At 43.3% G+C, this 15,761-nt stretch overlaps 2 protein-coding genes across 12 annotated transcripts in view; one reads left to right on the forward strand and one right to left on the reverse strand.

Annotated features, from left to right (window-relative positions):
* Nucleotides 1-15,761, reverse strand: part of MED12L (mediator complex subunit 12L) — a 320,889-nt gene that overhangs the window by 98,660 nt on the left and 206,468 nt on the right. The window lies entirely within an intron of this gene.
* On the forward strand, nucleotides 2,095-4,052 carry P2RY13 (purinergic receptor P2Y13). The gene is made up of 2 exons (XM_014788795.2): nucleotides 2,095-2,157; nucleotides 2,611-4,052. The coding sequence occupies exon 2, from the start codon at nucleotides 2,626-2,628 to the stop codon at nucleotides 3,628-3,630; it is 1,005 nt and encodes a 334-aa protein (XP_014644281.1). The 5' UTR covers nucleotides 2,095-2,157; nucleotides 2,611-2,625; the 3' UTR covers nucleotides 3,631-4,052.

Consider the following 15,761-nt stretch of genomic DNA (forward strand, 5'->3'; position numbering starts at 1 on the left):
TTTGATGTTTCCCACCTGTCTTTCGTGAGTTAGCGCCACAAATGTACACAACATTCCACGCGTCCTTTCATTTCATTTAACAAGAAACACACTAACCCCTCCCATGTGACAGACATTATTCTACGCACTTGGTGAATGATCACTCATCTTATTCCCTTAACAATCCAACAGAGCAGATACCGTTATTTGTTTTCATCGTCAAGTGGAGGCAACAGTTTCATAGAGAGTATAAATAACTTGTCAAGGTCTCAAGAAACGTGAGAGTCAGAATAAGGAATTGAACCCAGACACTCTGGCTCCTGAGACAGTGCCCGTCAGCCCTGCTGGGCAGCCCCTCGGATATGACATCAAGGGTGAAAGACCACCTCTGGGGCACCGGCATCGCTGGGAAGGAAGGCACAGTTGGCTGATACATACTAAGCATAGGGACATATAGGAATGAGTGATCTGTTGGATATTAACTATGGTCAGACATTTCGAAACCTACCATATTTAAAAGAATATGCTGCTGTAATTCCAGAAATGGGCACCGGAAGTCAGTTCCTCTTTTGAAAGTTTCCCACAGTTTGGTATTTTGAAATTTGAGAAAAACGCGATTTCCAGTATTCATATTATGAAATTACCTTGTATGGCACTGCCCTTGTTTAAATTGAAACTATTCCAAACCTTCATCTAGATAATGGATTTGGGGCTGTTGGAGAAATCTACACTTAATTATGTTGGTTAAATCCCACTCCTTAAAAAATAAAAATAAAAGTTCGCTTGGTTTTTTTTTTCTGTAATGAGGCAAACAAAAAGATACAGGTTTAAATTATGTTGCATTACATTAATGAAGTGCACAATCTGTACTTCTAAGAATCAATCTTTTTGAGTCAAAACATATTTTTCAAACTGTGCCAACACTGGGTAGTTCCATCTGCAATTACGAGGCATCTTATTGCCTCATATTTGAAAATATCCTGGGGGGTATGGAATTTTTACTCTCAGAATCCCAAGCCAAGTTATCCAAAACTTCTCAATCAACCTAACCCCAAAGTCTGGTCCAAGTCTGTGGTAAAACTTGTCGCAAAAAATATGAAGTGAAAGTCATGGAGAATGCCACATTCCCTCAGAAGATCTCCAGATTTCCTCTTTCCCTTTATTTGTTTGGCAAGGAAACATATCTGTCATAGACAACAACTTTTTCAATATAAAAGCAGCCAATACACCCTTTCAAACTTGAATAGATTTAAAGGAAAAATTTTACAGACCTTGGCCCAAAGCTGAATGATGAAATTCCTGAAGTCTTCGGCACTGCACACACAACATCAAATACACAAGAGAGTTCCAAAAATGGCTTCCTAGTGAGTGAAATCACAGATCTCCATTCAAATCTGCAATTTGCTCACCACAGCAGTGAGCGGCTACATTTTCAGTGATTCATATACAGCCAACACTAATCTGGGCACACTGTTCACCCTCTCAACACCACTATCAGTGGTTTATTATCATTAAACCCATTACACAGACGAGGAAACTGAGGCACAGAGCTATTAAATCATTCACCTATGATCTAGTCTCCAATAATTGGTGGATCTGGAAGTCTAACGCCAAAAACCTGGGTCTAATAGCCCTTAGCTCTTAGAAAATATGTTATTTTATCTCTCAGAGACCAAAAGACTAAGACAAATGTCTATATAAATCTATATAAATGAACAGGCCATCCTAATGAACACAAATTTCTGGGAAAAGCAGTCTACAAGGATGCAGGTTCGGTCTGATTTTAGAGTCAACGTTTACTTGCCTACTTGATTGTAATTTGGGGCTATTCTATTTATCTTTCTGCCTCTTATTATTACATATAAGAGGCACTCAAAAAATTCATTGAAAATGTAGATAGCGAAGGTAAACCACAAGAAAGATACAAATGTATATAAAGATAACTGCAACTAAACTAATTTAAGTCCTAGTAGATTAACAGTACATAAGTTTGAAAAAAAAGAGGTTTTTTATTAGAAAATCCCCCAAAGGGATGACTGTGAAGAGGTCTGAGTGACCACACCGCACACATGAAAATGAGGAAGGAAAGCCGGTATAAGAAAGCAGAACGAGGTTGGCTTTACATGCTCTCCACGGCTGACTTCAGTGAGAAGACCCTGAGCCGGTAGCCTCCCAAAGGTGAATTTTCCTTTTTATTATGAGTGGGCTTGCTTACAAAAGGTAGAATATGTTTAAGGGAAAAAAGTGCTTAAGGTTAACATTCTACAAACCATAGACTACCAGCACGAGGAACTATAATGTACAGCAATCCGACGAGAGTTATTACCTCTTAACGGGGGTTTTGTCTTATGGCCATGTTAAGAGCCACACTTGTGAACGAGGCAGAGCCTGTTCTCTGGGTTTCAGGAGGGCAGGGAAAGTAACAGTACTGTTACAAGTACCACAAACCTATTACATGCCTTAAAAATTCTAGCCAGAAACAACACGTTCCCTCTCAACCAATCTACTGAACGTGGTGAATGAACATAAGGTGTTGATATGCTACAAACCTTAGTCTGTTTTTAAAAAGTAGCATTTGGAAATCAAGAAACACTCCCTGTGTTACTTTGTGTGTGTGTTTATCTGTAATAGCTGACACTGGAAACCATGAACGCCACGCTGATGAAGGGCGTCAACGGGTCTGAGCGCTGCCCCCGAGACACTCGGATAGCACAGCTGGTGTTCCCAGCCGTCTACACTGTGGTTTTCTTCACCAGCATCCTGCTGAACACGCTGGCCCTGTGGGTGTTTCTCCGCATCCCCAGCTCCTCGACCTTCATCGTCTACCTCAAAAACACCGTGGTGGCTGACTTGATAATGACGCTCACGATTCCGTTCAAAATCCTCACCGACTCACACCTTGGACCCTGGCAGCTCCGAGCCTTTGTGTGTCGTGTCTCTGCCGTCATCTTTTATGCGACCATGTATGTGGGCATCATACTGCTAGGCCTCATAGCCTTTGACAGGTTCCTCAAGATCATCAGACCTTTTGGGAAATTTTTCGTACAAAAACCTGCTTTTGCAAAAATAGTCTCAACCGTCATCTGGTTCCTTTTGTACCTCCTCTCTCTGCCAAACGTCATCTTAAGTAACAAGGAAGCCACACCGTCATCTGTGAAGAAGTGTGCCTCCTTAAAGGGTCCTCTGGGGCTGAAATGGCATCAAGTGGTGAATTACATATCCCAGGTCATCTTCTGGACTGTTTTTGTCCTAATGCTTCTGTTTTATGTGGTGATTGCAAAACAAGTATACAATTCTTATAGAAAGTCCAAAAGTAAGGAGAGCAAAAGCAACAAGAAGCTGGAAGGTAAAGTATTCATTGTTGTGGCTGTCTTCTTTGTGTGCTTTGCTCCGTTTCATTTTGCCAGAGTGCCGTATACGCACAGCCAGACCAACAGTAGGACTGACTGCCGGGTGCAAAACCACCTGTTTATAGCTAAAGAATCAACTCTCTTTTTGGCAGCAACTAACATTTGTATGGATCCCTTAATATATATATTCTTATGTAAAAAATTCACAGCAAGGCTACCATGTACGAGAGGGAGAAAGATCGCAGCATCAACCCTAGAAAATCAAACCAGTCAGACTGACAATAACATAAACCTAGGCTGATAAGTTGATCATGGTTAACTTCTATTTATCCACAAGACTTCAAAAGACAGTTTATTTGGAAATCAAATTTAAGCAATGAAAGAAAAAAGGGTTGGAACAAATGCTATCTTACATTTTATTATCCTGGTGCAGAAAAGATTATGTTAATTTTAATGCCACATAGATCTATTCATAAGCAGAATGAAGTGTCACTGAAAGAATGCAACAGAAAGCCAACGGCCACTAGAGGTCGCCTTTTTGAGAGCATTTACTGAAATTTGGGAAAAGATTTCTTATGGATAAATGTATATTCCTAAAAACCTCCCCTCCAAAACACCTTCTGCTATTCTTTCACACACATAATTCAAACAACACTACTGCTTTTGTATCCCACAAATGTCGATACTTGCTGATTTTAAAAAAACAAACTTGAGGGCCCTGCCCGGTGGCATAGTGGTTAAGTTCTCGAGATCCGCTTCTCGGGGGCCAGGGTTCACACCTTTGGATCCCAGCACGGACCTGTGCACGGCTCCTCAAGCCATGCTGTGGCAGACATCCCACATATAAAGTGGAGGAAGATGGGCATGGATGTTGGCCCAGGGCCAGTCTTCCTCAGCAAAAAGAGGGGGACTGGCAACAACAGGTGTTAGCTCAGGGCTGACCTTCCTCACACACACACACACACACACAAAACAAACCATGAAAGTCCTGGGGTGAAAGCTGAAGCTAGGGGTTGAAAAGCATGCTAGACAGGAAGCCTCCGGGGAGCCGGGATGAAGGAGCTTCTCCTTAGAATCACAGAGAGCCTCTTTCTCACTATTCCAGCACACCATGGGGCACAAGCACCAGGATTACACCACACACACACATTGTTATACTGTTGTACTTTGCTCACATCCTAATATGTACAACTCAACAGAAAGAATACTGTATTATTCTTCTTTGGAATTCTCTCTCTGCCCAGCAAACACCCTACTGGCAGTCGAGTATGCGGCCTACTCAGCAAAGCCTTCCTGGGCCACAGCCTCTGCTCTCCTGTCTCACCTTTGGCTGACAATCACGACTTCTCCCACTGTTTGGGTGCAAGTGAGCGCTCTCACTGCGCATTTCCCTTTACAAGTTAGCTGTATTCTTGACTGCAGCCCCCACAGGCAGTCAGGATTCTTTAAGGAAGACAACATCTTTTGAAGACAGAAAACATGTCATGTTTTCTTGGTATCTCACACACTACTCCCCACAGACCATGGATTACAAACGTTTTAAATAGACTCCGTCATCGTTTTGCCATTCTGGGTACCTATATACTGCTGACCCACGATCGGTAACGTCCATACTGGGAAAGTTTTCATAGGATGGTGACCTACCAGTACTCATTTACCTCCGTATTTTTTCCTGAATCCCTTCGTGGTTCAAAAAAACTAAAATATGCTTATCTGGAATTGTGGACACTGATCTATATCTTCTCGAGAAAATGCACACAGCAGTCGTGCTCTGTAACTGTGCAGGTAGCTCCAATATGAGCATCCTAAGGGGAAGCCCAGGCCTCCTTCCACAGCCTCAAAGGCCCTGAAGGCCCTGGAACTTGCCTCCTTTTCTTGCCTTGTCTCCTACCTGCTCTTCTATCCGGGAACCTCACACACTGTATAAACGTGTAACTGCCAGAACATGCCATGCTCCTTCCACTCCTGTGCCATTGCACATGCAAATTTCCCTCTGACTCATAAGAAAAACTCTTATTCATCCATGAAACCCTAAGTTGCCACCACTTGGGCCACGGAATTTCATCTGGCCAACCTCCCACCACCTCAAACCCAATCCCTCCCTCATCTGTATGTTGTCACACTTCAATTTTTGTACTTATCACATTGCTTTGTAATTACTTGCTCACACATGTATCTACTCTTTTAATAACCTATGTATACTTTTGAGGGCAGAGATTATATCTCATTGTGCAATCAATAAATATTTGATAAAATAAACCAAACTGGTTTTATTTTTACATACTAGAGAAGCAAAAGGGAAGCCAATTCCTACTGATGTTTTTCTCATCAAAAGATGACATAAATTTCTCGAAAGCTCAAGGTCTTCTCAGCTGCCTTCCTACAACACGTACACAGGGGCCTAGGGAGGGGGCGTGTTCCTGGGTTCACTTGTGAATGATTGTGAAGGAGGCAGGATTACTCAACAGTACCTGTATAGCGTGGGGACTAATGTCCATCAACATTTCAGTTTTACAGCTATTGACAAAACGCTTTAGCTATGCACTGTTGGTTTTGGTTAAGGATAACTTGTAAGTGTAGCATATTACAGTCTCCAAAACTCTCCTTTTAGAAAGTACCCGTCTCATTTTCATTCTCTCAAATAAAAGAATGAAATCATAGTAACTGTTAGAGATGACACTAAATCCACATTACTTTTACTGAGTACATCACATAATCGTGACTAGACTCCAACACTGTATTATAAGTAACTGCATCTAGATAATGTATGCAATTTTTAGAAAGATCTTTCAAGATAAAGTTTCAAAAGCAAATCTGTCCTCCATAAGTTCAAATATTTAATTCCATTATAACAACATTATAGTCAAAAACAGAGTAGCCGATGTGCAGAATGAAATAATCTACCAAGAACTTGCAGAAGTGGTATCTTAGAGCCATCTTAAAATCACATTCACAAAATGCAAAGAAACTATTTGAGGAGAACTTCCCAAACTAAGGATCACAGGTACTAAATTCTAGAATACTTACAGAATGAATGCTATGCCATTAATGACACACAGAGTAAAAAGAAAAAGAGTAGTAGCTCTGATATAGTGTGTGAGCTCAGAACACTATTAAGGGCTTTTGTCAAAAGCTAAACTGTAATTATTTTTACTGGACAAGGGCTTCTGAATATCCCCAGGGAGGCAGAAGGGGAAGGAGTATTGCCCTACACAGCAGAATTCTTGGAAACCAAGAAAGATTACTGTAAAGGAGGAAGGAAGAGGCAGATGAGCAGTGTGAGTTCCCAACTCACAGAAGTTAGAAGGCTAATTAAGTCATCATCACATCTAGAAAAGAGCTAGCCAACCTTATTAACCCATTACTTTATATACTCCATATCCATTTAAAAGCAGTTCCTTCCATAACTTGCTCAAGTCTCCTTTCTAAAAATGTCTGACCATTAGCCCAGGTAAACTGTATTCCTCTAACAAGTTAATAGATTCAAGTTCATATGGATCCTAAAAAAACAAAACCTCCAGAGCAGAGGTGTCCACCCCAGCAGTGCCCAGTGTCCACGGGAACACACATTGAGAGACAGCAACCCTACCCAGGAAAGTGTGAAATTTAGAAATCATTGGAAGCACCTACAAACACAACTCAACCTCTTCAATTTTACAGGAAAACCAAATGCAGGTAACATGAATATAGAACAAAGGTGTTAAATGAGTAGTTCTCAAGCTTCAGTGGGTACGAGAACCAGTTGGAGGGATTCTGAAAACACCCGCCTCCCGGACCCAGAGTGCGTGATTCAGTGGGTCTGGGGTGAGGCCCGAGAGCAGGTTTCCAGGTGATGCTGATGTCTGGAGCACACATGAAGAACCACTGTGCTACACGTTCCTAAGGCTTGCACTCCCATAAAGACTGATTCACAGCACAGCTGTCTTGGACATCAATGCCCAAGAGTGGGAACTGTCAACAGGAGACAGGCAAAATTGTTATTAAGAGAGCAGGTCAGATTAAGGTGCCGGGCAGTGGCAAGGACGATGGTTCCCTGGAATGTCCATGCCCCACTGAAGGGACATCTACTGTGCTGGGCCAACTGCTGGCACAGGAGGGAATCTGGGCCCAGGGCTGCCGGCCAGGAGCAGCAGCAGGAGTGAAACCAGAATGAGTGACAACAGCAGCAGCACACACGTTACCTCTCTTCACTAGGGACCAGACGAGTGGACAAGGAGCTTTAAATACATCATCCCATTTAATAATCCCAGGAAACCTGTCGAGTGCTACTGTTAACTCCATTCTAGAGATAAACAAGTTGAGAAACAGAGAAGTTAAACAACTTGTATGGGGTCACACAGCTTTTAAGCAGCAGGGCTAGGACTCGAATTTGGACTCTGGCTTCTGAGCCCATAAACTTAACCACTGCATCTGCACCCTCGGATCTCCTAATGTTCTCAAGGGAAATCATAAATCCAGTCTCCTATGCTGTACTTCCTGTGAATTTCAAGACTTCCATAGCCACCCCCACACTCCCTGACCCACAAAAACACCACATCCATGTGCGGGCCAGAACTACCTAGGTGCTGCCAGCTAACGCACCCTGCCCTAGAAGCTAACCAGAGCCCAGGACTCGCACCAGCAGCTCACACCCATTTACTGAGTGCCTGCTCTGTGCTGGGCCCGTGCTCTGTGCTTTAAAACGATCATCACCTCTATTTCTCAGTACAGCCCTCTGAGATAGATACTACAAGGCTCCTTGTTGGGGGGAAACCGAGGCACCAAGTGAACGGAAACCTTGCCCATGGCACACACGACCCACCAGCAAGCAGAGACAGAGATGGGATGGAAACCCGGGCAGGCGGCCCCCAGACCAACACCTCCAGGCTCTGCTACATGGCCTCTCTGACGGTCGGGACAAGCTGAAGTCCTCAGGGGCGGACATCAAGGCCCAGCAGCGAGAAGGGTAAGGAGACGGCCCCTGAGCACGGAGGAGGGGTCTCAGCACGAACGGACTTCAACAACCTCGGTATGAATGGTTCAACCATGGACCCTACAAGTACTGTGGGGGAGCCACAGCCCTCGAGAGCTCCTGAGAGGAGGCACCTCCCGAAGGGGGGCCTCACTGCATCCTTTAGGTGCTCCTTCCTTCCACGGGCCCCTCCCTGAGTGCAGGCCTTCCCCGCTCTGGAAGCCGCAAATGGTCAGGCACACAGGCCACAATGAATCCACGTGTGGTAAGTGGTATGAGAGACATGACTAACTCACCGCAGAAGCTCAGAGAAAAAGGTAGCTAGTTTCAAAGAGAGAAAATGAGGAAGGACTCGCAGCAGACAGCCAATTGAACTGCATCTTGAAGGAGAAAACACAGCATTCAAAAGAGAACACCCAAGCACAGTGAGCAGTTTTTTGTTTTTTTTGTTTTTTGTGAGGAGATCAGCCCTGTGCTAACATCTGCCAATCCTCCTCTTTTTTTGCTGAGGAAGACTGGCCCTGGGCTAAAATCCATGCCCATCTTCCTCCACTTTATATGGGACGCCGCCACAGCATGGCTTGACAAGCAGTGCGTCAGTGCATGCCCGGGATCCGAACCTGCGAACCCCAGGCCGCCACAGCGGAGGGTGCACACTTAACTGCTTGCGCCACCGGGCAGGCCCAGTGAGCAGTTTTGAGGAAGGCTCCGGGAGGGTGGGCTCGGCACTGTGGCTGGAGCCTGAGGGGCCATGGAGGGCCTGAGGCTGCAGCACTTCGATGCGGATGAGCCTGGGGATGGAACGCGGGACCCTCCAGCAGAGCACTGCGGTGTTGGGTGGGGGTGTCTGCACTTCTTGACGAGCCACTGAAGGTTTCTGAGTGGAGAACTACATGCCCCACTCTGTGCTCAGGGAAAATCAATTTGCCAGCAATGGGATGATTCTAGACTGAAGGAAGAGCCACTGAGGCTGGAGGATCAATTAAAGAAGTCTTCCATCTACACAGGAAAGAGCCAAGGGGAAAAACTCCGATGTGGATCTTGGAGACATTCTCAGAAAGAGAGGTTTTGAGTCCAAGAGCACTGGAGAGCAGGGGATCACAAGTAAAATGTATGTGATTAACATGCAAAATGTGTTCTCAGTGGGGTCCATAATCCCCACCCCACCCCCTTCCCACTGGGGTTCACTGCTCGGAAGCCCATCGCCTTGGGGGATGTTCTGGATCATGAAGGAGGGCCAAGAAGCAGGTCTGGGCATGCTGAACCTGAAGTGTCGGTGAGAGAGCAGGGCCAAGGAGTCTAGCCCGTGAGGGCAAAATACGGATCCAGGGCTCTGAAGACAGGGCTCGATCAGAGGCCGAGGGAATCACCTTTTCTAAGACAGGGAGAGAATAAGCAATGAGCTGAGCCCCTCAGAGGCCACGCTGCACAAGTCTCATGGACAGAGCAGACAGAAGAGGAACTGGCGGAGATGCCTGGGATTGAGGGGAGGGGGCACTGGTGAATTAAAAGGAGAAACAGGAGGTCTAGTGCACAGGAAACCAAGGAACAAGGGAGAATGAAGGAGGAAGTGACAGTCCACAGAATCAGACACTCGGGAAAGGCCAAATGTGATGAATCTACAACTAGTAGGTTGGCGATAACCTGAAAGAGGAGGTTGGGGAGAGCCCCATTTGTAATGGAACGTGAGGGACCACCAGCAACTCTTATCTTGCCATAAAGGACACGTCAGTCTACAGGAGTTCCATGCAGAACCAACAACAGCTGTGACACTAGCTCGGCCTTTCCCAGGGTTTCTAAGAACAAGGAGAGTGGCTCCTTCCTGTGCTCACCATGCAGTGCAGCGTGAACGTGCTCCCTGTGACACCACAAAGAGCACAGGTGCAGTCAAATGGCGGGCACAACCACAGGACCAAGAGAATCCGGCTTCAGGCAGAAAATGGGTGTGTCAGCACAGCAGACCCCCACATTCCCGGGTTGCTGACTCCCAGGTCCCCACCCCTTCTAGTATATAGTACTCATAGGGGAAATGGAGGTGGGGAGATGGGGACACCAAGTGTAGGGATGCAAGTTGAGAACATGGGAAGAGTGACAATCTAAAAGAGAAAGAAAACTGAATTTAAGACTTTCAGTAAGTAGATCTTCGTCCAGTTTTTGTAAAACTTCCATAGCTCACCTAGAATGGGAACTTTCGCCACTTCTGTAATAAACCTCAAATTGACGAATGTAACATCTGGGGCACAGTAATAGAATGTTTACCTTTAGTTTTATTATTTTTTTTAATTTATTTATTTTTCCCCCAAAGCCCCAGTAGACAGCCATACGTCATAGACGCACATCCCTCCAGCCGCTGTACGTGGGACACGGCCCCAGCATGGCCGGAGAAGCGGCGCGTCGGCGCACGCCCGGGATCCGAACCCGGGCCGCCAGCAGCGGAGCACGCGCACTCAACCGCCAAGCCACGGGGCCGGCCCTACCTTTAGTTTTAAAATTCAGCATAAACCTTAGATGCTTGTATGTGACCTTACTTAGTGTTATTCATTGCAAGCAATTTTATCTAATGCACATCTGCATATTTTTTTAGCTTTTTAAAGTATTTGCTTTATGCTTTAAATTTTTTCATATACACATATCATATTATTCTACGCCTTTTATTCTATTTAACTCTGCAACCGAAATTTCCTGTCACTAAGACTGCCTGAACTGCGAGAGAACGAAGCGCTAACCTGCATGCAGCAACCCTGCGGAGACCACCACTCTGCTCCCCCCACGTATCCTGGCCTCGGTTTCCCCACATTTCAGATAGTCTGGAAAAAGCTAGTCCTAATTTCCTCCTTTTCAGAAGAGAAAGCTGTTAAAAAATATGAAAAGTATTTCAAGCAATCATTGGCTCCTCATTAAAGGAAACCCAGGAGCTTTCTAAGAGCAACCAAAATATGATGGACTTACCTTGGCTTCTTAGTTGAGTGTTTTGAATTTATAATCATTCCAACTTTACATTTAGACAGACACTCCCATTCATCCACTTACTCTCCCTCTGCCTCCTGACAAAGAAACCCAAAAGCTCCTGTTCACTAAGTACCAACCAAGTTCCAAACACAATAGGGATTACCCTGCATATTATCTCATTTCAGCTTTACAATCTTACAAGGTAGCCACTCCCAAGCTCACTTTTCAGAAGAAGAAACTAAGGCTCAGATATATTAATGACTTGCCCAAAGTAAAAAGCTACTAAGTGGAGAGGGTAAAATCCACATTGGAGTCTATATGAGCCCAGTTACTGGGCTCTTGTCACAGCCCGACACGGCCTCTCACAGCGAGATTCTAAAGTGAGCAGACGGATCAGCAGCCCAGCACAGATTATGGATGTGAGGGCAGGAGCCAGATGCAGGTCTGTCTCCAGACTCAATCTCCAAACCATCCCTCCCCTTTAATCGGCCATTATACATGAAGTTCTCATACCAGAAAAAGGTAAGTGCTTTATTTAAAGCAGACCTAATAGATACATATCATTTCGAATGACAGATTAAACACAGTAATTGAAGCATAGGGACCTAAAGATACCAATCTCAGCAAGGGAACATTAATGGTTTGTAACAATCACACTCAGCACAAATTCTCAGTTCCTGGATGTGAGCCACAGTTAGAGCGACTTTCATGTACAGAGAGATGGAACAGTAAGGTCTGGTCAAGATTTTACTACAATCCTTGTTGTACCTTCTGGCTACACGCAGAAGACATGGTCCTTCAAAACAGAGCAACTTGAGCTACGTTTCAATTAGACGCCATTCTTTTGTAACAATGAGTTGCTGTGCTACAAAGGATTAGGAGGCCCTTCATACGTGCATTTTCCTTTGAGAAAAAATGAATATATCTGAGATTACAGTGACAGAGAAAAAAATGGAATTATAATACAAATGCTCTACCCACCAACCCTGGAGGAGGGGACATTGTTCCCAGGTCCACGCCAATGCACAGAAGCAAATAAACAAGGGAAGAGAGAGGGAGAAGTCATATGCAAGGGAGAAATGACCAGAAGACCATGATAAACCTTGGTGATACATGTGCCAACATCTCACAATGGTAGGAAATAGGAACAGAGTAAGGAGTTCATTCCAGGATTTAGGAAGACTTATCAATAATCTTACCTAATTTTCATTCCTTGTAAGATCTTAGAAACACATTCTCGAGTGCTCTGTCTCTTTAAAAATATATTTTGAAAAATCAATAAGATTATGGAGATTCTCATCTAAAATTCTGCGATTAAACCAGAAGCCTTGTTTTAAATTTTATTTATTTATTTTTTCCCCCAAAGCCCCAGTAGATAGTTGTACATCATAGCTGCACTTCCTTCTAGTTGCTGTATGTGGGACGCGGCCTCAGCATGGCCAGAGAAGCAGTGTGTCGGTGCGCACCCGGGATCCGAACCTGGGCCGCCAGCAGCGGAGCGTGAGCACCTAACCGCTAAGCCACGGGGCTGGCCCCAAAAGCCTTGTTTAAAAGAAACACTGAAGCCAAGAGAAGATGAATGAGTCACCCAATAGCCCAAAGAAAAAGTGAGTTTGGATGTACCGACTTCGTGACTAGTGATCCATGGACCAGGTCTACGTCCAAAATAAGATTCCAGATATTCCTGTTTGACTTCAAATTCCAAACCCCAATGTAGACTTAAGGCTAATATGTCCAAACTGCCTCAGAAACGTTTAGAAGCATCTGCTCGCTGCACGCCCCACAGGATGCACCTAGCAAATACTGATCAAACGGATCTTCAAAATGCAAGAAGATTAAAGAAATAGTAAAAAAATGAAAATAAAAAAAAAAGGAGAGACGTTGTAAAGAATAAAACAGTGCTAAAAAGACAGTAAAACCAAATGCAATGTATGACCATTTTTTGTATTCCTCATCAAAAAAATTATAAAAAATATTGGGAAACTGCAAAATTTTAACGCAGACTGAATATTTTAAAATATCACTGTTTCAATATGAATCTCTTGACTGCTGTTGTGACTAGGTAGGAGAATATTCTTCTTCTTAGGAAATCCATGCTGATGCGGTCAGGAGTGGGGCATTGGTCACAATGATGGCAACTTCAAACCAGTCCCTGAAAACACGTGGGTTGGGGAGTAAGTGAAAAATGTTAAAAATTTGGAAATCTAGTAGAAATATTATTTCAACTTGTCTGTAGGTTTAAAATCTTTAAAAAATAATATTAGAAGAAAAAAATCACCCCTAGTGAAAAATGAAAGAAAAAAATTTTTTTAAAAATTGTTGTGGGAGAGAAGCACAAACACACCTCCCAGGACGTCGTCCATCCAGTATTCAAAATAGATGTGGGTTTGTAATGGCTAAACTGTTATTAAAAGAGCTTCCCTGCACTTAATAGGATCTTCCAATGAAGCGGCAAGATAATTATCGTTATAAAATTTCCTGTGGCTTTTATGAAATGTGAGACCTGCTCTAAAAATCAGCAGAAAAAAAAAAAATCACACAAGTTTACCTTTCGGTGTTTTGAACCATAATAAAGTTATAGGCTCATTTTTAGCTGCTCTGTTCATCAGGCATTATACGTTTCTGGTGACAAAATGTGTACGACTTCCCTTTTCGGATGTTAAGTAAGGCCAGCTTTAACAAGTCTCAGCTTGAGGCTGGCATGATGTGCTGTAAGACAAATACACGAAGGCTCCTAGTGTTCACTTTCTCATTACTGCACTTGGTTTTCGTCGCCGGCCAAAGAAGCTTCTCAATAGGACAATCCAACTGTTATGTTACTGCTACAGAAGGAAAGAGCCTACCCTACTCCAGCCCACTCTGGGGAGGGGGCAAGAGAGCCACCCACTGCTCTGGAAGGACGCAGGGCCTTCCCTCCTCCATGAAGAGACCTGCATAAAAACCACACAAGCAAAGTCAAGGCGCCGCATCACACAGGAGAAACTCTCGGTCCTTCTGCAAACCTGGAAAGGGCCACCATAATCCCTTCACACCGCGGTCTTTTTTCAGCGATTTTTTTTAAAAGGCACTCAAAACCAGGCAATATAATCCTGAATTATTAAAACCTTTTCCCTTCAAATTCAAAACAGAAAAGTACATCAAAAACATTATCAGCAGCTCGACACAAAAGAAAGGCATTTTCTTTAACATAAAAAAATCAGTACCAAGTTAACTGACTCTAATAGGACAAAGTCAACTCAAGTAAAAAAGGCATTAAAATTTAAGGTAGACAACAGACCTGTCTTTATTTCTTTAAGAGAGTCCAAATAAGCTCCCTAATATAATTTCATACACACCACTGGAAGTTTGAGATGATAATCCTCAGAACTCGTAGAGAAGGTCTTTTCTCAACACACTTGTAAAGGAGGCTTTTAAGACTTGGCAGTTAGTTCTCCCAGCAGTTAGACTTTGCATTATGAGCAACATCATTTACTATTTATGGATCATAGTGACCAAAGGCAAAGAGCTCAACCCAAGAAGGTCAACTCTTTCAAACTAAGGTCTGCATGCCATCAAGATGCAATGACTGCCTTCACACGCTAACAGCGAAATCCGTGGTGAAGAAGAATAAAACGCCGCAAAGGAGAGTCAAACCAAAAGGAAGAACTGTTTGTAAATCTGGCAAGTTCTTATAAGATGAAGCCATTATTACGTTGGCTAATTTTTGTTCAGAGACTTTCCCTACATCTAGTTACTCATCCATAACAGATTTCATCCACCCTACATAGAGTGGAAGGGAAAACCATTAAAAACGTAGTGGTCTATTTTGTTTGTTTAGGAAAAGGCAATACAAGAAACATAATTTTGATATCCAACTATTGGGATTTACATTAAACTCACGTTTTTCTGTTCAAACACAGAAAGAAAACCTACTAGTATACAGACATTATTTCTTTAAGGCATAAGTAAACACTAAATAATACCTATTATTGATCTACTAACTTCAAAAAAGATTCCACTTTTGATTATTATTTTCATTTATCTTCATTGATGATAGTAACTGGTTTTGATTTCCATTTGGTGAAATTCTTACTTATTTGTTTGAATGTTACATTCAAGAAAATCTTGGAATCTTTTGGAGATTTTTATCTGAAAGTTCTAAAATTAATTACAAAGAATAAAAAGTTATACAATTATACAAATTTATTATTGTGGGAAGACTTTTAAAAAGAATAAAACAGGGCCGGCCCTTTGGCTTAGCGGTTAAGTGCACGCGCTCTGCTGCTGGTGGCCCGCGTTCGGATCCCGGGTATGCACCACGCACCGCCTCTCCGGCCATGCTGAGGCGGCGTCCCACACACAGCAACTAGAAGGATGTGCAGCTATGACATACAACTATCTACTGGGTCTTTGGGGGAAAAATAAATAAATAAATAAAATTAAAAAGAATAAAACAGTTGTCTTGTGTTTAAGAATGGAATTCAAGGGATTCAGTGAACTCGTTCCTTAAATAACTTTATTTAAAATATTTTCAATATTTAAATTTGTGTATG

This window comes from Ceratotherium simum, chromosome 5, assembly GCF_057802395.1.
Source record: "Ceratotherium simum simum isolate JZ-2026a chromosome 5, ASM5780239v1, whole genome shotgun sequence".
NCBI classification, from domain to species: domain Eukaryota; kingdom Metazoa; phylum Chordata; class Mammalia; order Perissodactyla; family Rhinocerotidae; genus Ceratotherium; species Ceratotherium simum.

What these genes read in the sequence shown, in the direction of transcription:
- P2RY13 (XM_014788795.2), top strand. Translation starts at nt 2,626, where the DNA reads ATGAACGCCACGCTGATGAAGGGCGTCAACGGGTCTGAGCGCTGCCCC.